General features: G+C 38.8%; 1 protein-coding gene and 1 long non-coding RNA gene across 14 annotated transcripts in view; one reads left to right on the top strand and one right to left on the bottom strand.

Moving 5' to 3' along the window:
- The window catches only part of LOC124510076 (membrane cofactor protein-like), a 29027-nt gene extending 8071 nt beyond the window's left edge, over nt 1-20956 (top strand). Inside the window, exons 5-10 of the mRNA XM_047076772.1 lie at nt 6103-6285; nt 8646-8693; nt 14700-14750; nt 15256-15291; nt 15790-15847; nt 20308-20956. Coding sequence (XP_046932728.1) covers nt 6103-6285; nt 8646-8693; nt 14700-14750; nt 15256-15291; nt 15790-15847; nt 20308-20524 — 593 coding nt within the window. The 3' untranslated portion in view covers nt 20525-20956. The remainder of the gene's footprint in view (nt 1-6102; nt 6286-8645; nt 8694-14699; nt 14751-15255; nt 15292-15789; nt 15848-20307) is intronic.
- LOC124510078 (uncharacterized) overlaps nt 1-24200 on the bottom strand; it is a 56506-nt gene that overhangs the window by 11686 nt on the left and 20620 nt on the right. For 3 of the 13 annotated variants that reach the window (XR_006961595.1, XR_006961596.1, XR_006961599.1), the window contains exons 2-4: nt 17889-18013; nt 17244-17430; nt 15714-15830 (exon numbers count right to left, since the gene is read on the bottom strand). The exons of 3 other annotated variants lie outside the window; for them this stretch is intronic. This is a non-coding gene — a long non-coding RNA (uncharacterized LOC124510078). Of the gene's footprint in view, nt 1-60; nt 156-5479; nt 5681-11984; nt 12171-12799; nt 12834-15713; nt 15831-17243; nt 17431-17888; nt 18014-24200 lie in introns of those variants that run through there. 7 more of the 13 variants (XR_006961601.1, XR_006961604.1, XR_006961598.1 and 4 more) reach the window with 6 other exon arrangements.

The following is a 24200-nucleotide window of genomic DNA, read 5'->3' on the forward strand; positions in this document are numbered from 1 at the left end:
CAGGCCCACATGGCCTCCCTGGGGAATTCTAGCAAACATTTCAGGAATAAATAATAGTACCTTCATGCAAGCTTTGCAAGACATATAAGAGGAGAGGGACACCTGGGTGGCTCAGTCAGTTGCATCCAACTCTTGGTTTCAGCTCGGGTCATGATCTCATGGTTCCTGAGTTTGAGCCCGATGTCAGGCTCTGTGCTGACAGTGAGGAGCCTGCCTTGGATTCTCTCTCTCTCCCTCTGTCTCCTTCTCTGTCCCTCTCTGTCCTTCTCTCCCTGCTCCTTCTACATGCTTTCTCTCTCAAAAATAAAAACAATAATGAAAAAAAATTAAAGACATATAAGAGAAAGGAATATTTCTCAACTCATTTCATGAGGACAGCATTACCCTGATGCCAAAACTGGACAAAAACATTGCAAGAAAATTACAAACAATATCTTTAATGACCATAGAACCAAAACTTCTCAACAAAATGTAACAAAGCAAATCCTGCCATGTATAACAATAATAATACATCACAACAAAGATTTATCCCATAAATGCAAGATTCGTTCAGATTCAAAGATTAATCAGTATACTAGATGAGGAGACTATAAATAAAAAAAGTAAAACTTTTAATAGATATTTAAAAAAAAGCACTTCACAGAATTCATCATCTTTTTCAGGATAAAATTTCTCAACAAAGTGGGAATAGAAAGGAAGTAACTACTTCATTCTGATAAAAGCCATCAACAAAAATCTCAGAGCTAACATTATACTTAATGTTAAGACTAATTTCCCCCCAAGCAGGAACAAGAGAAGGAAATCCACTCCCACTACTCTCCAGCGTTGTACAAGAGGTCTTAGCTACTATAACAAGGCAAGAGAAAGAATTAGACATACACATTGCAAAGTAAGAAATATAGTCTCTATTCACTTACGACTTGGTTGTATACAATATTCCAATGACTGAAGTGTTAACAAGGTTTCAAAATATAAGATCAGCATATGGAAGACAGTTATATGTCTATATACTAGGAATAAGCCATTAGAAATTGAAATTTTAATCAAGAAAACTAAAAGGCAAACAACAGAATGGGACAAGATATTTGCAAATGACCTATCGGGTAAAGGGCTAGTATCCAAAATCTGTAAAGAACTCACCAAACTCCACACCCGAAAAACAAATAATCCAGTGAAGAATTGGGCGAAAGACATGAATAGACACTTTTCCAAAGAAGACATCCAGATGGCCAAGAGATACATGAAAAGATGCTCAACATCACTTGTCATCGGAGAAATACAAATTAAAACCACATTGAGATACCACATCACACCGGTCAGAGTGGCTAAAATGAACAAATCAGGAGACTACAGATGCTGGCAAGGATGTGGAGAAACGGGAATCCTCATGCACTGTTGATGGGAATGCAAACTGGTGCAGCCACTCTGGAAAACAGTGTGGAAGTTCCTCAAAAAATTAAAAAAAGATCTACCCAATGATCCAGCAATAGCACTACTAGGAATTTACCCAAGGGATACAGGAGTGCTGATGCATAGGGGCATGTGTACCTCAATGTTTATAGCAATGCTCTTAACAATGGCAAAATTATGGAAAGAGCCTATTGTCCCATCAACAGAAGAATAGATTAAAAAGATGTGGTTTCCTATATACAATGGAATGCTACTTGGCAATGAGAAAGAATGGAATCATGCCATTTGAGCAACGTGGATGGAACTGGAAGATATTATGCTAAGTGAAATACATCAGTCAGAGAAGGACAGATATCATATGTTTTCACTCATATTTGGATCTTGAGAAACTTAGCAGAAGGCCACGGGGGAAGGGAAGGGAGAAAAAAAATAGTTACAGAGAGGGAGGGAGGCAAACCACAAGAGACTCTTAAATACAGAGAACAAACTGAGGTGGATGGGGGGGGTGGGGGAAAGGGGAAAATGGGTGATGGGCATTGAGGAGAGGGCCCTTGCTGGGATGAGCACTGGGTGTGGTATGTAAGCCAATTTGACAATAAGTTATATTCATAAAAAAAAAAAAGAAATTGAAATTTTAAGAAGCATTTACAGTAGTTCCAAAATATGAAATTCTTGAGTATAAATCTAACAATATATGTGAAAGATATTAATGCTAAAACCTACTAAACACTAATAATGGAAACTAAAGAAATCCTTAATCAATGAAGGGATATACACTAGGTACGGTTTGGAGGATTCAATGTAATAGTCAAGCCTCTCTAATTTATCTAAACTCAGCACAATCCCAACAAAAATCCTAGCAGAACCTTTTTTTAATGGTTATTTGTTCTTGAGAGACAGAGAGAGCATGAGTGAGGGAGGGGCAGAGAGAGAGAGAGACAGAATCCAAAACAGACTCCAGGCTCTGAGCTCTCAGCACAGAGTCCTTCGCGGGGCTCAAACCCACAAGCCATGAGACCATGACCTGAGCCGAAGCTGGACACCCAACTGACTGAGCTCCCCAGATGATCCCAGCAGAACCTTTTGTATAAATTAAACTGATTCGGAAGTTTATGTGGAAAGACAGAATATCTAGAATAGTGAAAATAATTTTGAAAAAAATTAGAAGATTCGCTCTACCGGACGTTAAGACTTAAGATAAAGCACACTTAAGGCATATAATCAAAACAATGTGGTATAGGTAAAAGGATAGCCATATAGAGCAATGGAATAGAGTACTACATCCAGAATTAGATACCTGCCAATATGTCCAGTGGATTTTGTTCAGGTGTACAGGTATACAAACAGTTCAGTGGAAAATGATATTTTCAACAAACGGTACAACACAATCGGATATCCAGGTGCCAAAAAAAGGGAACCTTCATCGATGTTAGAACCATAGACAAACATTTATTCAAAATGAATCATAGAGATCCAATAATTCCACTACTGCATATTTATCCAAGATGAAAACACTAATTTGAAAAGATATATGCACTCCTGTGTTTATTGCAGCATTATTTAGAATAGTCAAGCTATAGAAGCAACCTGAGTATCCATCAAGAGATGAATGGCTAAAGAAGATGTAATGTATGTGCGCGCGCACACACACACACACACACACACACACACACACACAGGAATATTACACAGCTATAAAAAGGATGAGATGAGAACTTGCCACTTGCAACACGAATGGACCTAGAAACTTTATGCTAAGTGAAATAAGTTAGACTGAGAAAGACAAATGCCATATGATTGCATTCACGTGTGGAATTTAAGAAACAAAACAGATGAACATAGGGAAAGGGAAGGAAAAATAAGATTAAAACAGAGAGGAAGGCAAACCATAAGAGCCTCTTAAATACGGAGAACAAACTGAGGGTTGCTGGAGGGGAGGGTGGTGGGGGATGCACTAAATGGGTGATGGGCATTAAGGAGGGCACTTCTGGGGATGAGCACTGGGTGTTATGTGTAATGAATCACTACATTCTGCCTCTGACCACAATACTGCACTGTATGTTAACTAACTTGAATTTAAATAAATAAATTTAAAAATATATAAAAAAGGAAAAAACTAAAAATGACTTCTATTTCCTTGGATAATGAATTCTACACGCTGAGCTGTGATGTGTAATTCTCATGCTAAAAAAATAAAAGAGCAATTAAAATTAAAAAATTAGGGGCGCCTGGGTGGCTCAGTCGGTTAAGCGACCGACTTCGGCTCAGGTCATGATCTCGCGGTCCGTGGGTTCGAGCCCTGCGTCGGGCTCTGTGCTGACAGCTCAGAGCCTGGAGCCTGTTTCAGATTCTGTGTCTCCCTCTCTCTGACCCTCCCCTGTTCATGCTCTGTCTCTCCCTCTCTCAAAAATAAATAAAACGTTAAAAAAAATTAAAAAAAATAATAAAATAAAATTAAAAAATTAAAAATAAATAAACTTTGGAAAAAAATGGATCATAGAATTACATGTAAAACCTAAAACCTTAAGATTTTTGCAAGAAAACATACAAAATACTTGTGACCTAGCCAAAAATTTCTTAAATACCACCCATAAAGTGTGTGATCCTTTAAAGAAAAAAACTTGGATGTTCCAAATTTGAGACTTCTGGTCTGCAAAAAAATTGTTAAAGGAATGGGGAAAAAATCAGCAATAGACTGGGAAAAAAATATTAGCAAAGCATATATCAAATAATAACTTTTACCTATGATACATAAAGAATTCTCCAAGCTCAATCATAGAAAACAAGCCAATTTTTTTAAAAAAATGGATAAAATATTTGAGTAGACCTATTTCAACAAACATGATATATGGAAGACAAAAAAGCACATGAAAATTTCTCAATATAATTAGTGATTACAGAAATGTAATTTAAAACCACAAAGAGATACCACTCAACACCCCTAATAAAAGAACTGAAATTGAATACAAAAAACTAATAATACCATGTACCAGCAATGATGTAGAACAATTGGAATTTTCACACATTGCTAGTAAGAATACAAAGTGGTATATGACCACTTGGAATATATTTTTACATTTTTCATAAAGTTAAACATATACTTACCATACAACTCATCAATCCAAGTAAATGAAAACATGTTCACATAGAAACCTGTGTGAGAATATTCAGCTGCCTTAGTCGTAATTGTCCCGCACTGGAGACAACGCACTAGCCCTTTAGCTGGTGAATGGCAAACCACCATGGTATGTCCATACAATGCAATTATACTCAGCAATCGAAAGGAGTGAGCTCTAACCCATGCAGCAATAGGAATGACTCTCAAATGCATGATGCTGAGTGAAATAACTCATACTCAGAGGCCGTGATCCCCTTATGACATTCTGGAAAAGCGACTCTTTAGGAATAGACAACAGACCAGTGTTTGGCTGGTTGGTGAAGGTGGTTGTGGGGGTGGGAAGGGTTGATTACAAAGCGGCATGAGGAAATGTTGGGGGGCAATGGAGCTTTTCTGTGTCTTTATTGTGGTAATTACATGATTATTTGCCTCTGTCAAACCTCATACAGCTGTCCACTTAAGAGGACGAGCTTTGTTGTACGTAAATTATGTCTAGCCAACATAACATAAAGAAAATTATTAGTGCAGTTAACAGTAGTTTCGCACAACGGCGAAAAGATTAATTAATAGATTAATTAATAGATTCTGAAATGAATCTATCAGGTCATGAGCAGTAGTTTACTTCCCAAGAGGTGGAGTAGAATGGAAAACAGGAGAGCACGCTGGTATGAGGCTGACCTGTATTTCAGGCCTGTGTGCTTATATACTGGTTTACGATGTAAAATGTGCCTTTCGATCTCTGGCTTGCAGGCCAAGATGTTTGGAAAACACTGCCCTAACTCCACTGGCCTTTCTGTTTCTTGAACATCCCATTTGTGTATGTTGTTGCTACCTGAGCACTTTCTTTTTGCATATCTTTGCATGGCTACTTGCTTTTCAACTTTTTTTTTCTTGCTTTTCAACTTTTAAATCTGAACTCAAGTATTACCTTCTCAGAAAAGTCTTTCTTACCTTTCTAGAAAAGCAGGGTACTGCAGCCAGTGTCAGCATGACCTTTTAAAAAAATCCCTAGAATTGATGAAGATCAAAACTTGCCTCGAATTTGTATGTGGTGGTCAGACCTTTCTCAAAAATTGTCAGTAATGGAGGGGCACCTGGGTGGCTTAGTTGGTTGAACGTCCGACTTCAGCTCAGGTCATGATCTCACAGTTCATGAGGTCAAGTCCCACATCGGGCTCTGTGCTGATGGCTCGCAGCCTGGAGCCTGCTTCCGATTCTGTGTCTCCTTCTCTCTCTGCCCCTCCCCAACTTGTGCTCTGTCTCTCTATGTCTCTCAAAAAATAAATAAATGTAAAAAAAAATTGTCAGTAATGGAAAAAAATGTAGGAAAGTCAATAAAGTCTAATGACAGTCTTTCTAGGTGGAAAAAGTTATTAGATTTCTCTAAATCCATTTCATTGGAATTAAAGTGTGCATATGTATAAAGGTTTCTTGGGTATTTTTTTTTTCTTTTAACACCTTGCCTTTCATTCCTTGTATGTTTCTTCCCGCTGGAAATTACTACTTGGCGCTATTTTTTCTAATCCTATGTTAAAGCAGCTTTCCATTAATTCTAGAGTTTCTGTACTTTTCAGTGGTCAGATGTGAACATCCAGTACTTGTGAATGGAAGACTGGTATCAGGAGTCAGAGAAACCTATTCCTACCAAGCAGTGGTTCTATTTGAATGCCTCCCAGGTTTCTATCTTAATGGCAGCAACCCAGTGTTCTGTGGTGGGAGAAATACTTGGGAACCTGAGATGCCGACATGTATTAAAGGTACAAATGTGGGTTTTTTTTCCATCTTTTTAGTTTTAATTTTTTGAACATGAAATATCAGTGAAAACAAATAATTAAAAAATTTAGTATTTTGTTCCATCTTGTATTTATTTACATGATGGAGATATGACATCATTCCTATGTTGTGATTTTGTACGTTTTCATAGGGTCTTTCCACGTTATCTACATCACATACAAATTTCTCATTTAGTATTTTTATGTATAAAAATGTATAGCAACCACTTTTAGAGTAGACTGAAGCATGAGAATTTTTTACATTTGTAAGTCAAGACTAAAAGAATTTTACGTACATTTATTTACACTTATAAGTCAAGAATAAAAGAATAATATTCATTTATATAAATGAAATGAAGCCAATAATTCTGAAGTCGTTGATTCTACATTATTTTGTTTTTCGGTACAGATTTCTCCCAAAATAAAACCTCTAATTTTGAGTCATTCCGATTTGTACTTTCCTGCTTATATTTTACAACAATCCTTTACATTTATGTGATTTATAGTCATTCACATTTTGAGTAGTGAAAGGGTGAAGGACGTATTTACAGCCATTTAAGTTCTATTTAGTTTTTCTAAAATTATTTGGCAGAGTCCACAGATATAAACAGGTATGTAAACTTGGGAAGGTTACATACCGTTTAAGTGGGATGCATTTAACACTTAGCATAGTGCCTGGCATATGGGGAGCTTGTAAAGGTAGCTCTTATGACTTATAGCATCACTCGAATTAGTATCAGTGAAGAGGAAGGATTAGGGCTTCTGTTTTTTAACATGTGTGTTTTCTGGGTCGACTTTGCTGTTTCTTTTTTTTTTTTTTTTTTTTTTAAGTGATCAGTTTGCTCCCAGGGTATCTTCCTGGTCTAGGACTATGTTTCACTTGCTGGACTACAACCAGTTTAGTTTGTTGTTTTTTACGTAGCACAATTTAAACTGGGAAATATCTGCTGTCTCCAAATAAGACCTGTATGTCCTCCCCCCACGCCCACCCCTTCCAACTTCATACAATTTTTCTTTTTCCCTTTACTGGGCATTTTTATTTGGCAACTGCACCTAAACTTCATAGCAACTGAAAGGCAGGAAAAATCCTTATTCGTTGAAATGAAATGAAATGAAATGAAATGAAATGAAATGAAATGAAATGAAGGATTTCCTATAGGTCAGCTACTTTGTTTAAGACTTGAAAGATTATTTTACTATGTTGGAAGGAAATATCTTCCTGATTTCAGTGCTCCTATCTTTGGCCTCTCTTTCCATCAGAAGCAAGAGACAACAGGAATAGTGGGAAGAACATTATCCCGGGCGACCTCACTAAGGTCCTAGTTTGGCTCAGCTTATTCAAGTAACCTCATTTCTGTGGACTTTAGCTTCTTGTTTTTTGAAAGTGTTGAACTCAAACAGATCATGATTAATAGCTTTTAATTTGTTTGTATATTTCCTATGGCCATAGTATTTTAAAGGATTTGTGGAATTATGCATGTTAATACGGTAATTAGAATATATTTTTTAAATAATTCCTGTAAACCTAGTACCTGATACCCTCCTTGTGTGCTTTAGTTGAGGGCTATGAGGTTTGGGGGGAAAGAAAATGTTTTTTTTTGGTGGACTGATTTATTAAGATTGCATATGAAATTTATACTCCATGAACCATCCGTATTTACTTACATGATCCTAGTGAGTATATGCACTGTGGTGTATCCTATGTTTGTTGATATGCTCTTTGGAAAGAGTTGAACCATAAGCATTTCATAAAGGACTTATAAAACACTGATACAGTTTAGTTTTTAGAAGAAAAATTGTAAGAAAAAGCTTATAAAGAGGAGAAACTACAGGGATCCTTTTTAAAAAATCAAAATCAAAACTCTCCATGGGATTGTCAATCATTTTTTTTCATCAGTCAGAGAAAGACTATATCAAAAGGACCAGCAACAGATAATGGTGTTAAAGCAGATCTAAATGTGCAAATATTTTTTAAGTCCAAGAAATACAAGGCAGAAGAGAAAAAGGTACACCTTCTTATGTAGTATGATATGACTTGGATGGTATTTTTTTTAAAGATATGTGTGTTTACTCTGAACACATTATTTTTATGATTTACTATTAGTCAACTTCTAGGATTTCCATATAAAATACAAAGTTGTAGGGAACATTCTTAGTCATACACGCTTATGAACTTGTGCAAATATACATTAGACTACATTCCCAGAAGTAGAATTGCAAACTTTGGAAAGTATTTGTATTTTTCATTTTGAGAAATAATGAGTCTTTTTTGAAAATAATTCAAGATTAAATGCATAATTTTGTGTTGATAAGGCTAGTGAATTGTATCCAATTTACTTTTCCAGGTTTCAAGCCTACTCATCCAACCAAACCTCCAGTTTCAAAGTATCCAGGTTCAGTAATTCTTTCTCCTGCTTATATAGTTAACAACTTGATAAGGTGATGAGTGCCACGTTGTGTCTTGTTCTAATTTGCATTTCTTTAATTATCATCAAAGAATTTGAACTTTCTTGCCCCACTTTGATTTATCCAGGCCCTTTGCTCATTTTTTAAAAATTAGATTTCTAAAATATTTTTCTTGTTGATTTGTGAGAGTTCATTGTAAGTTAAAACACTTTTAATACGAAGTGAACATTTTTTCAGGGGCTTTGGGGCCTTATTTTCACTGGTCAGTTTCCTTTCAAGATTTTTATGGTGTACTATTGGTTATAGATGGCTTTTTGTAACATTTTGTTACATGAGTGGTAAATGGATGATATATTTTTATAAATTTTCAAACATTGTGAAAGTATACAGAGTAAAGAATTACTTTACTTCAGTCTTTAGATACATCCTTAGATACATATAGTTGGGCATTTTTTCTTTTATCTTAACCAAAATTGACATCATCTTGTATGTAATTTTTTGAAACTTGCCCTTTTCCCATTGAATGTCTTATATTGGGGTTGTATTTAGATTTATTGTCATTCTTTCCGATGATGACTTTGAAATGTATACCGTATTTATTTAAGTATTCTGTTAGTGGTCTTTTTTACATGTATGGAAATTTTACATCAATAAGTAGATGGACTGATGGACGTATCGATCTTCTCCCTAATGGCTGTGTGTGTTTTGCCTGTCTTATAAAAGCTTTAGGCTTTTCCCATGCTAAAACTTTATAAACATCTCAACCCTGTGTTCTGATTGTATTCTTTGCATTTAAATCATTGGTGCATCTGAAATTCATTCTGACAAATGGAGTGAGATAGGTCTCCTCTCCACTCTACCCACCCCCTTGTAATGGTGAAATAGCAACATCTGTTGAAGAAGTCCTCTCTCCAACTGTTTTCCAGTCATCTTTATGTTTCCTTGAACTCTGGCCATTCTGAGTCATTTTTCCCCCACTATAATACTATGATATGTTTTGGGTTTTTAAAAATTTTTATTTAAGTTTATTTATTTTGAGAGGGAGAGAGTGAGAGCAGAGCAGAGGAGGGGCAGAGAGAGAGGGAGAGAGAGAGAATCCCAAGCAGGCTCCTCACTGACCGCATGGAGCCCGACGTGGGGCTTGAACCTGCGAACCATGATGTCGTGACCTGAGCTGAGCCATCCAGGTGCCCCACTATAATTTGTTTTAATATCTGGCAGAACACTTCCTTTTCAGCAACATTTAGACTATTCTGTATATTAGTTTTTCTAGATAAACTTGTATTATATTTTATTACTGTTTTAACCATTTTCAGTGTGCATTTCAGTGGCATAAAGTGCATCCACATTGTTTGTAACCAGCACTATCCCCCAAACTTTTTCATCATCTCAAATTGAAACCTTATACACATTAAACAATAACTCAATCCGCCCCCGCCCCCCCCCCCACCACCCCATCCCTGGTAACCATTCTGTTTTCTGTCTTTATAAATTTGACTAGTCGAGCTACTTCATAGAAGTGGAATCATTTCTGCCTTATTTCATGTAGCATAATGTTTTCAAGGTTCATCCACCTTGCAGCATGTATCAGAACTTCATTCCTTTCTATGGCTGAATAATATTCCATTGTTTTGTACATTTTGCTTGTTCATTCATCTGTTGAAACGACACTTGCTTGGGTTTTTTCCACACTTTGGCTACTCTGAATAATGTATCTCTGAATATTGGCTTTCAAGTGTTTGAGTCCTACTTTCAATTGTGAACTTAACAATTGAAAAGTTTTAATTTTGGGCCCCTGTTTGCAATTTTGGGGTGCTATATATCTAGGAGAATTGCTGGTTATATGACAGTTCGGTGTTTACTTTTTCGAGGAACAACCATACTGTCTTCCATAGTGGCTATACCATTTTACATTCCCATCAGCAACAAAAGTTCCGATTTCGTGGGGTGCCTAGGTGACTCGCTCGGTTAAGCATCCAACTCTTGGTTTCGGTTCACGTTATGATCTCAGTATCATGAGATCAGCCCCGTGTCAGGCTCCACACTGGGTATAGAGCCTGCTTGGGATTCTCTACCTCTATTGCCTGTGCTGTCTCTCTCTCTCTCTCAAAAAAAAATTTAAATTTTTTTGTTGTTGTTGTTTTAATTTGAAAAAGTTTCAATTTCTTGACCTCTATCAACACATATTATTTTCTGCTTTTTGGTAATAACCATCATAATATATGTTAGGTAATATACATGAGGTATATTGTGGTTTTTACTTGCATTTCCTTAACAATTAATAATGTGTTGAGCATCCTCTTGTGTGCTTAATGGCCATTTGTATATCTTCTTTGGAGAAATGTCTATTCAAGTCCTTTGTCCATTTTTGATGGGTTGTTTTTCTGTCTTGTTTTTGAGTTTTAGGAGCTCATTTTATATTTTGGATCTCAATCCCTTATTAGATATATGATTTTCAAATGTTTTTTTTTTCCCGTTCTGTGGGTTGTTTTTTCACTCTATTGTTAGTGTCCTTTGATGCACAAAAGTTTTTAGTTTTTTTTTTTAATGTTTATTTATTTTTGAGACAGAGAGAGACAGAGCATGAATAGGGGAGGGGCAGAGAGAGAGGGAGACACAGAATCGGAAGCAGGCTCCAGGCTCCGAGCCATCAGCCCAGAGCCCGACGCGGGGCTCGAACTCACGAACCGTGAGATCGTGACCTGAGCTGAAGTCGGACGCTCAACCGACTGAGCCACCCAGGCGCCCCAAAAGTGTTTAGTTTTAATGTAGTCTAATTTGTTTGGTTTTTCCTTTTGTTGCCTATGCTTTTGGTGTCACATTCAATAAAACGTTACCAGATCCAACATCATGAAGCCTGAACTCTTATTTTCTTCTAAGAGTTTTATGGTTTTAGATATTTAGGGTCTTTGATCGATTTTGAATTAACTTTTGTGTTTGGTGTATGGCAAGTGTTAAAATTCATTTTCAAAACCATTTGTGAGAAGTTGGCTCTTTCCCTATTGAATTTTGATAGCACCCTCGTAGAGAATTATTTGACTATATATGCAAAGGTTTATTTTGTGGCCTCTCTTCTATTCCATTGGTCGGTCTGTCTTTTTTTTTTTTTTTAATGTTTATTTACTTTTGAAAGAAAGAGAGCAGGGGAAGGGCAGAGACAAAGGGAGAGAGAAAATCCCAAGCAGGCTTCATGACATCAGCTCAGAGTCTGACATGGAGCTTGAACTCACAAACCATGAGATCATGACATGAGCTAAAATCAAGGGTCAGACGCTTACCTGACTGAGCCATCCAGGTGCCCTGCTTTATGCCAGTGCCATTCTGTTCTGATTATTGTACTTGTAGTAAGTTTTGAAATCAGGAAGTACAAGTCCTTCCAACTTTGCTCTCTCTTTTCATGATTGCTTTAACTATTCCTCGTCCCTTGAGATTCCATATGAATTTTCAAATGGACTTTTCTATTTCTGCAAAGAGCATCATTAGGCTTTTGGTGGGTTGCACTTCATCTGTAGGTTGCTTCATATCACATTGGCATCTTAACTTTATTAGGTCCTCCAATCCATGAACACAGGATTTCTTTCCATTTACTTATGTCTTTTTAAATTTCTTACTGTGGTGTTTTATAGTTTTCAGTGTACAAATCTTTTACCTCCTTTGTGAAGTTTATTCCAAAGTCTTTTATTATTTTTTTAGAATTTTATTTAAATCCAAGTTAGTTAACTATAGTGTAATTATGGTTTCAGGAATAGAATTTCGTGATTCATCACTTACATATAACACCTAGTGCTCATCCCATCAAGTGCCTTCCTTAGTGCCCATCACCCATTTAGCCCATCCTCCCACCAACCATCCCTCCAGCAATCCTCAGTTTGTTCTCTGTATTTAAGAGTCTCCTTATAGCAGCACTATCAACAGTAGCCAAATTGTTGAGTGTCCATCAACTGACGAATGGATAAAGAAGATGTGGTTTATAGATACAGTGGATTACTACTTGGCAATGAGAAAGAATGAAATCTGGCCATTTGCAACTACATGGATGGAACTGGAAGGTATTATGCTAAGTGAAATAAGTCAGTCAGAGAAATACACATACCATATGTTTTCACTCGTACGTGGAACTTGAGAAGCTTCACGGAAGACCATGGGGGAAAGGAAGGGGAAAAAATAGTTACAAAGAGAGAGGGAGGCAAACCATAAGAGACTGTCACATACAGAGAACAAACTGAGGGTTGAAGGGGGAGGCAGGAGGAAGGGGGAAATAGGTAATGGGCATTAAAAAGGGCACTTGTTAAGATGAGCACTGGGTGTTGTATGTAAGCAAGAAATCATGAGAATCTACTCCCCAAACCAAGAGCACACTGTATGCGCTGTATGTTAGCTAACTTGACAATAAATTATTTTTAGAAAAATAAATAAACAAACATTTTTTAAAAAGGGTCTCTTATGGTTTGCCTCCCTCTCTGTTTTTCTCTTACTTTTCCTTCTCTTCCCCTATGTTCATCTGCTTTGCTTCTTAAATTCCACATATGAGTGAAATAATATATTTGTCTTTCTCCAACTGACTTATTTCGCTTCGCACGTATTGAATGTATTCGTTCTAGTTCCATCCACATTGTTGCAAAGGGCAGGATGTCATTGTTTTAAATCACTGAGTAATATTCCATTTTAAATATATTCCTTATCTTCTTTATCTATTCATCAGTCAATGGGCATCTTTCCATAATTTCGTTATTGTCAATAGTGCTTCTATAAACATCGGGGTGCGTGTGCCCCTTTGAATCAGCATTTTATATCCTCTGGATAAATACCTAGTAGCGCAATTGCCAGGTCATAGGGTAGCTCCTTTTCATTCAATTGTAAATGGAATTGTTTTCTTAATTTCCTTTTTACATTGCTTACTGTTAGTGTGTAGAAACACAATTGATTTTTTTAATTTATTTTATTTTTTATTATTATTTTTTTTAAATATGAAATTTATTGTCAAGTTGGTTTCCATAAAACACCCAGTGCTCATCCCAACAGGTGCCCTCCTCAATACCCATCACCCGCCCACCGCTCCCTCCCACTCCCCATCAACTTTTATTTTTTTTTAATGTTTTTATTTATTTTTGAGACAGAGAGAGACAGAGCATGAGCAGGGGAGGGGCAGACAGAGGGGGAGACACAGAATCCGAAGCAGCTCCAGGCTCTGAGCTGTCAGCACAGAGCCCGACGCAGGGCTCGAACCCACAGAGTGTGAGATCATGACCTGAGCTGAAGTTGGATGCTCAACCGACTGAGCCACCCAGGCGCCCCAAAACACAATTGATTTTTGCATGTTGATTTTGTATCCTGCAACTTTACTGAATTCATTTATTGGTTGTACTAGGTGTGTGTGTGTGTGTGTGTGTGTGATCTTTAGAGTTTTCTATGTAAAAGATCATGTCATGTGTGAACAGAGATCATCTTATTTCTTCCCAATTTGGATGCTTTTTATTTATTTTTTTTTTTTTACGTAATTGCTCTAATATGAACTTGCAGTATTTATGTTGAATAGAAGTGACAAACATAAGCACCCTGTCCTGTTCCTGATCTTAAAGGAAAACTTGCAGTCTTAAATATGATGTTGGCTATGGGTTTTTCATAAATGGCTTTTATTATGTTGAAGAGTCTTTCTATTCGTGATCAACTTCTAAATTGTTTTAAAGTCCTCCTCTATCTTTTAATTTTAAGTAGACTCATGTTGAATTCAGGCTAATTTTGAGGATGCAGTGGTGATAAATTTGCTTGCCATACTGCAGAATCTTGTCACAGGAAATACCAATGTACAGGAGGAAGATTGTTGGTGACATCAAATATAAATTTATGACTTATGATATTTTTATTAAGAAACATTAATATATAAGGAAAATGAAATTTTTAGCAGTTTCATACAAAAGCAAAAAATAAAAACCAGTGAATTTATGGATCTTTAAGGTTTAGTCTTTCTTCTTTTTTTCCATTTTGCCCCCCAGGCTATCCTGAGCCCAATGAATCAGCATTATTTGAAGAATTGGAGGAATTAGGTATTATTTTGGCTATTAATTACTCTTCCTTATGAAACCTTGGAGTACTATATAGAAATAGCTATCATGTTCCAATTATTTGTAGTTAAGGAAGGAACCAAGTTTCACAAAATTTGACATTGATAGTGATTTTAGTAGTCCAGATAACATGATAAACATAAGTGGTACTTATGTGTAGACACATGTAGGTAATTTCCTCCCATCTAGGGAATTCTAAGTGCCCAATAAGCTTTACTAAATAACCTGGTGTAGTAGCCACAACACAAAACAATGAAAAGCGATTCCAATTGTTTCACAAGATGGCCCCCGAATGTGGGATCAGAGTCCAAGGGCTCTGTGATCGGAATGATCTGGACACACTAGCAGTCGTGCTAAAACTACACTGAGGAACTCTCTTTGCTGTCGTGTATAGATGTAGTGTATGATCTGAGCAAGATTAAATGCGACTACTCTCTGGGACCCTTGTGCGCTCAATTATCTTCAAACTGTTTTCATGTTTTCCCAGATGCAGGTATCATTGCTGTGATTATTCTTACTATCCGTAAGTAGCCCAAACTTCAATGCCACTTAAATCAAAATAGTATTGCGAGGAAGTGCATTATTTTTTTAAGTGACTTTTCAGTTTCTGTGGTTTTTATAGCTTGAAATGAAGTACAGCAGTCTAGAACAGTCTGACCTTGTATATGATACTACACGTTTTGCTGGTGAATGTAGATTCTTTTATATCCCACTTGTCCACTTAGTAACAAACCTAAATACTCCATGTGTTTTCAGGATGATTAGTCATGACCCTGCGTCCCAAATATGCTTTGGGTACTTTTGTAAACTAAGCAAGGATTCTTCCCTGACTTACTGTGGACTGTTCACGAACTTCCGATAGTGAAGAGTCTAGACGGAATATGAATATATATGTGCTTAAATGAAGTAACATTTTCTGACCACTGAAATGTAACCAACACTTACTTATTTCTGCTGCTACATTTTGAATCTTGGCAATTAGCTCTCAGTTACATGTCATTTGTTTCCTGGTTTCTTGTAGTTGTCGGCCTTGCAGTACTTTGCACCTGCCTGTACAGATGTCTTCAAAGAAAGAAAGGGTAAATTAAAGGACATTTCTTCTAACTTCCGGTCCTTCTCACTCCTCACCTACGTGCGTGCAGCATTTGCACCTGTGCCTATGCCATCTTTCCCTAAGCTGAGCCTGCATCAGTGTGCCCTGCCAGTCGCATCTGTTTATTAACAATGTTTTAGGCTGCTTTTCCTGTCCCAGCGGCCAGAGTGACCTGCGCAGACTTGCTTCGTCTGTTAGGACTTCACGAAAAATTTCTGCGGGGTGGGACTTGAGGTTTAAGTTCTATAGCAAATCACGGAGCGTTACGGGGCCCTTCCCCACCCAGCTTCCCCCTATTTCCTAAATTGGACCAGGGGCCAAGATGAAACTTAGAGCAGTTCACTGTGGAGACTCGGACAGTTGTATTCAGTGGAGTTTTTATGTGAAAGTCTCCATTTGTCCGGGTAAGTTAGGGAATTGTAAGAAGTTGTGCAGGTGTCTCTTTCGAATACCCAGTTTGATTTCTTTTCCTTTAGAGCTGTTACTTACACTTGTTAAACTGGGGAGTGAAAAGCAGCAGTGTTTGATTTCCCTCTTTTGTTCTCTCAATTTACTAGGTTGCACTAAAACTGTTGGGGTTAAACTTAACATTACTGAGGGTAAGATTTACAAGGCACCTCATTACCCTTATTTTTGTTTTCATCTATAAAAATGAAAAATGTGGGGGAGGGACTTATAATAGAAAAAAAAAGTGTACAAGCACGTATCTTCTAGGGAGAATAGGGTTTTTAAACATCAAACTTAAATTTTAATGAAATATTTTCAATTTAGTGAAAGACTTAGAATAAATCCTGGAGCATAGACTAAGATTAGGTACTTTGAAATTTGATTTTTATTGATTTTCAATAATTTTCTTTCCTTGTAGTTTTGGAAATGACTTTCACAGCAAACCTAATAATTTTAAGACTTTTGGTATTCATGGTTTTATGATATATTTTGCCTTTATACTAGTCATCTGGTTTAGGGCATGTAATAAAAATACATTCTCTACACATAACGAGCTCAAACTCTTTTATGTTATTGGTTATCTTTTTTAAATCACAATGCCTCCACTTAAATCTTCAATCTTATATTTGTAGGACACTTGATATGCATATTTGATTTGTCAATCAGTAGCATACATTTTTTAAATTGCACATACACATAGCGTGAGTCGGAAATATTGTCAGTAGAATATTCTTACGAGTCTCAAAAAGTTTTGTGGCGAAAGCAAAACAAGATAGCTTTTAGCTCCTCACTTTCCTTTTTTGTTTAAATTCTCTGCATCAAAATGCTGGTTCCTTCAAAGTATTAATCGAAATCTCTTTAGCTACCAAGTAATGGGTCTTGTAAGCTGAGCCTATGGTTCAAGATGGCAACGTGAGAGGATCCCCTGAACTCACCTCCTGTCCGACACACGACGTCTAGAGCCACGTTCAGAACAGTTTCTCTCTGAAGGAGATCTGAAAACTAAATCTACGTTGGGTGGATACAAAACCACATCAAGGGGTGCCTGGCTGGCTCAGTCAGCGGAGCATGTGACTCTTGGTCTCAGGGTCATGAGTTCAAGCCCCACATTGGGTGTGGAGCCTACTTGAAAAAGAAAAAGAAGACAAACAAACACAAACCCACATCAAAAATGAGTAGGAGATATGTCTCACCATAAACTCCTCCCCCAGTGTGGCAACCCACAGTTAGATGGAAGCTCACAACTCTGAGCTTCTTCCTGGGAAGCCAAATGTTTGAACCCCACGTCTGGCACCCCAGCTTTTAAGACCTGCACCCCAGAGATGGGTCCACAAAACACCTGGCTCTGAAAGCCAGTGGGGCCTATGTCCACAAGGCTACAGCCAACCGAGAAACAGTTCTTAAAGTGCTCATGTGGTTTTACTTTGGCCAACCCTCCAGGGTACAGCACAGACACAGCAGTCTGAAATGCACCCCCAGTCTTTCTGGGAAAGAGGCCTATTAGCTTATCTGTGTAGCTGAGGCCTGAGGTGACAGGCTTCTACGTAGACCCAAGTCTGGCCGCAGTCCTCTCCACAGACCTTGGAGGGCTGGAGCGACCTTTCACGCTCCCTCTGCCATGCTCCACATCGCCAGTACCTCCCGAAAAGGAGCTTGTGCACCTGTCTGGTGGCCCTCAGGGCTTATGTTGGCAGGTCACGTAGGACTGAAATAAATGGAGGAACAGTTGTTAACTGGCCGCCCTACCCAGGACACAGCACAGAGGTGGCCAACTGAAATCATCCCGGTCTTTCTGTGACTCGCCTTTTAGCTTATCTGCATAGCTATGGCCTGAGGAACGGGCTTCTAATTAAACACATGTCGGTGAGCCCAAGGCAATCCCCCCGGCCCGAAACTGGGGAGACTGGTGGGCAGGCACCATCCTTGAACTCGCCTATCCTGCCCCAGATTGTCAGTGTCTCTGAGAAAGGACCTCATATACACGTCTGGCACCACAGCTTTTGTGGCTGCAACTCACACGACACGTCCCTTGATAACCAGGCCCTGCTGGTCAGCAGTGCAGTAACAAGTAAAGAGACAGTTCTTTTTTTTATGTTTATCTTTGAGAGAGATGGAAAGACAAAGCTTGAGCAGAGAAGGGGCAGAGAGGGAGACACAGAACCTGAAGCAGGCTCCAGGCTCCGAGCTGTCAGCACAGAGCTTAACGTGGGGTTCAAATTCACGAATCTTGAGATCATAACCTGAACCGAAGTCTGACACTTAACCTACTGAGCCACCCAGGCACCCCGACATGTGAAATTACTTTGAAAAGAATCATTTATTTCCTAGATCAGGGTCTCTTGCTACTACAAATATATGTTTTTAGTTGTCCATTTTCCTACTAGGCCTCTGGATTTAATTCCTGTACTAAATTATGCTATCTGTATACCTTGCCTTTTATTGAAACAGAGGTTAGAGGTGAATATACCACTTACTGGAATAGATCAACCACTGAGGCAGAGCAGATGTACCAAGTGGTTTCTACGAATGAGGGCATCACTTTATCTTTCGATACAATTAAAATCTTAAGATCTACAGAAGCTGTTCTCTAGTGCTTGTACTCTCACGATGCAACCATTAAGCCATAAGGCTGACATTTCAATGTGGTTTGAGTGTAATCATCACCCTTTGATGCTGCTTTGAATGGTGTATGCATTTGGGTATGAACATCTGGCCTGTTTTCCCTTAAATAACACTTGTATTTATAAGGCAACTCTGTACAATACCCCTGGGAGTATTTAGATGGGGAAACAATTTTTAAACTAAATCTCCATATCTAGGGAACTATCGTCCAAAATAAATTACATTGCATTTGTAAAGAAAGTTATTTTAGGGGTGCCTGGGTGGCTCAGTCGGTTAAGCGGCCGACTTCGGCTCAGGTCACGATCTCGCGGTCCGTGAGTTCGAGCCCCGCGTTCGGGCTCTGTGCTGACAGCTCAGAGCCTGGAGCCTGTTTCAGATTCTGTGTCTCCCTCTCTCTGACCCTCCCCTGTTCGTGCTCTGTCTCTCCCTGTCTCAAAAGTAAATAAATGTTAAAAAAAATAAATAAAAAGAAAGTTATTTTAAAGTCTCTTTTGTTCACAGAGTAATGCCAAGTCTTAAGATTCATTCTTTCAACAACTCTAAAATGTGTTTTATATATGGTTGGGTGTTAAATGCATTTACAAATATATATATCTACCTCAGCCCTTAAACATTAGAAACAAGAACACTGAAAACTGGGAATGTGAACAAGTTTGACTTCCTGAACTAAGAATATTATTGAGAAATACTCAAAGTAAATAGGGTAGAATTCTATATACTTTTTAGCTATTTATAATATCTTGGTGACCGAAGGAAGCTATAAAGTTTATGGCCTTTGTTCTTCACTTTTTCAAACAACAATAACAGTGAGAAATCAGTTAGGAATTCAGAATCAGTCAGAAACTTCTGTACGTTAGAGAGCTCTCACACTCGTAGCAGTGCTGGGCGGGGGCACAGAGTGAACCTGTGGCCTGTAGTCTTCTCGAAGAGGATTTCGCTCTTTAAGAAAGTTAGATTCCACTCTAAATTCCAGCAATGGGTGAATTTCTCCCCGTACTTGAATAAGGACATGTCTTACTTTAAACAATGTCATAGAAGAGTAGTGAGTTTGGCAGGAACATCTCCATCCAATAACCTCAGGTTGTATCAGAATCTTAGTTGTTTTTGTTTTTGTTTTTGTTTCTTTACTGTTACTTACTTTTGAGAGAGAGAGAGAGAGAATGAACTGGGAAGGGGCAGAGAGAGGGGGACAGAGAATCCAAAATAGGCTCCTTGCTGAAACCAGAGAGGCTGACACAGGGCTTGAACCCACAAACCGCAAGATCGCGACCTGAGCTTAACGGACTGAGCCACCCAGGTGCCCCCGGAATCTTAGTTTTTATGTGCATCTTACCATATCTGCTAAACGCACAGTAAAAATTAAGCCATGCATTTCAGGAAAGGAAACAGTATCTGCTGTCGGTGGAACAAAGGAACCAAAAAAAGCAAAACAGCTGTGCTAGCACCGGATGCTGGGGTGGAACAGACCGTGACCTCGCTGAGTCCTCACATCAAGCAGGGTCTCTTTCAAACAAACCACTGGGCAGAGAGGAGGGACGGCCGCTCACATTCAGATTACGGTTTTGCAAATTTTGTTTTGCACTTTTATAGTTAGTAGCATAAGTTAGGCCAAAGAAACGCTGCCTTGAGAAGGACATGATTGGGAATCGTGCTTTACAAGTATTGTTTTACGGATAAAGCATGTTTATGATGCACTGTAAGTGTCCCCTCCCTGAGGGATCGGTGAGGTACTTTGGGAAGATACGCTTGAGCAGAAAGAAACAGGAATTTTGAATTAAGTACGAAGGTGAAGTTTTACTATACCCATTTTCACATACTTTTCAGGGATGTAGCACTTGCTCAGAAACAAGAGATGGCTGTACTGTTGATTTTTAACAAGCCCAGTTGACTCTTTTGCAACCAAAGATTGTTATGCTATTTTCCAAAAAAATTGTTATGTTATTGTTACGTTGTTTTTCCAAAACAGACTTTTATACTAGTTTCTGCTTCAAATTTATTTTTTTTATTTTGTATATTTATACAAAATTGCTCTCGATATGTAAATATAAATTTTGTTTTTCAAATAATGGCAATTATATATGCCATTATATACATTTGTATATATGGGATAAAATGAAAAGTTTCTCTAATGACGTGGAAAGCAGCATATGTGAAAGGTTGCTAAAACTGGAAGAATATTTGCAGTGAAATGAGAAGTCCCGTGGGGGGGGGGGGTCTTTATTGTTCATATTTTGAAAATGGGATCTTCAAGTGTTGTGAAAAATAAAATCCAAGATTGGGAGAATTTTCATTTGTGACGATGCATTCATTTCCAGTGTGTTTTAGCTCATGTTTTAGCATGCTTGTACTTGACCCGACTTCTATACTCGTTCCACTGCAGCCCCTCACATTGCAGAGCCTTGAATGTGTCCAGGCTCCTCGCCCAGCCCGTCCTGGGCCTCTCCTGCTCAGAGGTGTTCAGTCACAGCGTCAAGTGCAAGGTTTCTCGCAGGCACCCTGAAGCTTTCTACAATTAAATCCCAATGTGTCTTCCGAAGACTTCTGCTCCATTTCTTCAAAGAACCTATTGTCCATCGAGCGGACCGTCTGCCCCACATGCTGGGCTGTGTTCCTGGTTCACTGTCGCCTGTAGCACTTCTAGTCCTGGCCGGGTCCTGGACATCTTCCCCAAGGCTCAGCTCCTACTGCCCATTCCGTGAAGCTTCTCCCGACTTGCCCAGCTCTTAGAGCCTTTGTGATGTTACCGAACCTTGAGTTAACCGGGTGTCTATATGCCTGTATCTGGTGGCAGATATACCTTCCACATCACGTCAGTGTGTGGGTATGATTAAGTGCTTACAAACCCAAGCCCCAATGATGAAAATAGAAAGTTTGATTTGTGTAATAACAGGGTTTGCTTTTGTTTACACAAAAAGTTTTCTTGGTCTTTTTTGCAGATTCGAATTAAATCAGATTGCTACATGTCTGAGATCAGACCTCAGTATTTTTAGTATCATGGCTGCACGTTGGAATTGCCTGGGGAGTTTTACTGATGCCTGGGTCCCACCCCCCATAAGTTTCTCATGTCATTGATCTGGGATGATGCTTTGGCATTGCTATTTTTTCTAAGTTTCTCAAGCGATTCTAATAATGCAGCTATGGTTTAGAACCTCTGCATTAGTGATTCTCAAGCTCCATAGCCCATTTCTACACATAAACTAATAAAAACAGGACGTAAAGGCTTATATTTACAAAATGCTGTTTGTTTTAATTGAGCATATTACATCACAATACAGTTTGAAACTTAAAATGTTATTGCCTGGTTAACAAAACAAGACTTTTTGTGGTTTGAAAAAAACAGAGGCAATCTTTCTGATAACAGCTCTGGATGAAAGTTAGGTTGTTTATAAATATAGAAAATAACTTATTAAATTGTATATGGCTTTAGATTGAGAGTGTAGCATATTTTTTAAATTGGTATAAAATATACAAGGAAGTTTTTTGTTGTTGTTGTTTTTTGGTTTTTGGTTTGTTTTTTTTTTTTTTTTGGTAACCAGGGGAGCTTTTAAGGTGAAAAGGTAACTACCAAAAGTCTTCTCAAACAATGCTGAAGAGAGAGAGGATGGGCACAAATCGGAATTTGCATTGTTACAGAATACTCTAGCTTTAAAGAAACAACCGCTCTGGTATTTGAAATCTTAATAACGTCTGACAGTTAAACTTAATTTTAACCAAGAATGCACTTTCTTAGATCTTTTACAAATTTGCGTATTTTTACTTAAGAGCAGGATTTTAACATAGTCTACTGACTTCCAGAAAGATGTAAAAATTGAGTGTCCATGCATTTCCTCCCCCCTTACGCATGGTTGCTTTCATCATTTCCAGGTTCATTTCAGAAAAGGTTACACTATGGGGCGCCTGGGTGGCTCAGTCTGTTAGGCGTCCCACTTTGGCTCAGGTCATGATCTCATGTTCCATGAGTTTGAGCCCCATGTCAGGCTCTGTGCTGACAGCTTGGAGCTTGGAGCCTGCTTTGGATTCTGTGTCTCCTTCTCTCTGCCCCTCTCCTGCTCACGCTCTCTCTCATTCTTAAAAGTAAATAAACATAAAAAATAAAAATTAAAAAAAAAAGGTTGCACTAAACTGAAGCCGTCAGCCTTTCCATGACGGGGCACTGCTGCCCTCCTGTGGCCTTTCCGGGCATTGACAGTCCCAAAGTCCTTCCAACTTTGTCATTGTTCACAGGCTCCGACCATTGCGGTGATTCCCAGAAGCCGTTTTTAATTTCATGTTGTATCCAGTATTAACTAGGTCTTTTCTGCTTTCCTTCTGTGAAATTACCATTCCAAAAGGGCTTAACTCTGCCCCTCGTTGCTTAAATATGGGAGAAATCCAATACTGGGGTCTGTGGTCAATAGCATCTTCCTTCCCTCTCAGTTCCGTACCTGAAGGTAAACAAATCACCACAAGTATAGATCCCGTGGAGAAAGTTCCCCACTCTGACTCCTGACTTGCTACCCCAAGAACATTTGCAGCTGGGTAGTAAAACTGATGTTCGCATAAGCTACTTACGTTAACATCATTTATCTCCCTTACGCAGCTTTTAAAAACTTGAACCATTTTCTGTGGCTGTGGCAAGCCTTGTGCCCATCTATGGAAATCAAGCAAGAGTTCTGCCATCCTGGTGCTTAGGGCTGGTGGCTTCAGTGAGAATCTGGAAACCACTATTGTTCAGATGACAGTTATGGTGTTTGGGAAAATGGTCAACTGGTCACCCAGCACCACCTGAAAAGGCTCCCAGGAAAACACCCCTTCCATTTGTAATCGATGTTCATTATTGGAGAATTCCTGGTGTAGGACCCCATGGGACTGCGCCTTCAATTTCGTGTGTAGTAAGTCTTTTTGAAATGCATATTCTGATTCCCTAGGTCCCAGGTGGGGCCAGGGTTCAGCATTTCCATGAGTTCTACCTACTGCCATTTGTGGTAAGCTAATGGCCTCCGGCCCAGTGCCTGGGAGGCACAGAAGAGTGTGGAGGGAAACAAACTGGCCCGCTCATGCTAGGGGCACTGTGAGGACAGCCTGAACAGAGTGGTTTGGGACACCTGGTGGGGAGGGTGGAGAGACTGGGGTGTTGCTATTTTTTGCCTGATGACCAACATGGTGGGGCTTCAGGGAATCGACAGTGGGCCCACAGTGGAGGCGGGACCCACCTACACCAAACCACACCCCTCTGTGGGACCAAACCAGACGGCCCCTCCTCCAGACCAGTGCAGCCACTGGTTCCAAGG

The sequence above is a fragment of the Lynx rufus genome, unplaced genomic scaffold (assembly GCF_022079265.1).
Source record: "Lynx rufus isolate CCGP_SWC_20201006 ecotype Redwood Valley unplaced genomic scaffold, mLynRuf1.p SCAF_15, whole genome shotgun sequence".
In the NCBI taxonomy this organism is placed as follows: Eukaryota; Metazoa; Chordata; class Mammalia; order Carnivora; family Felidae; genus Lynx; species Lynx rufus.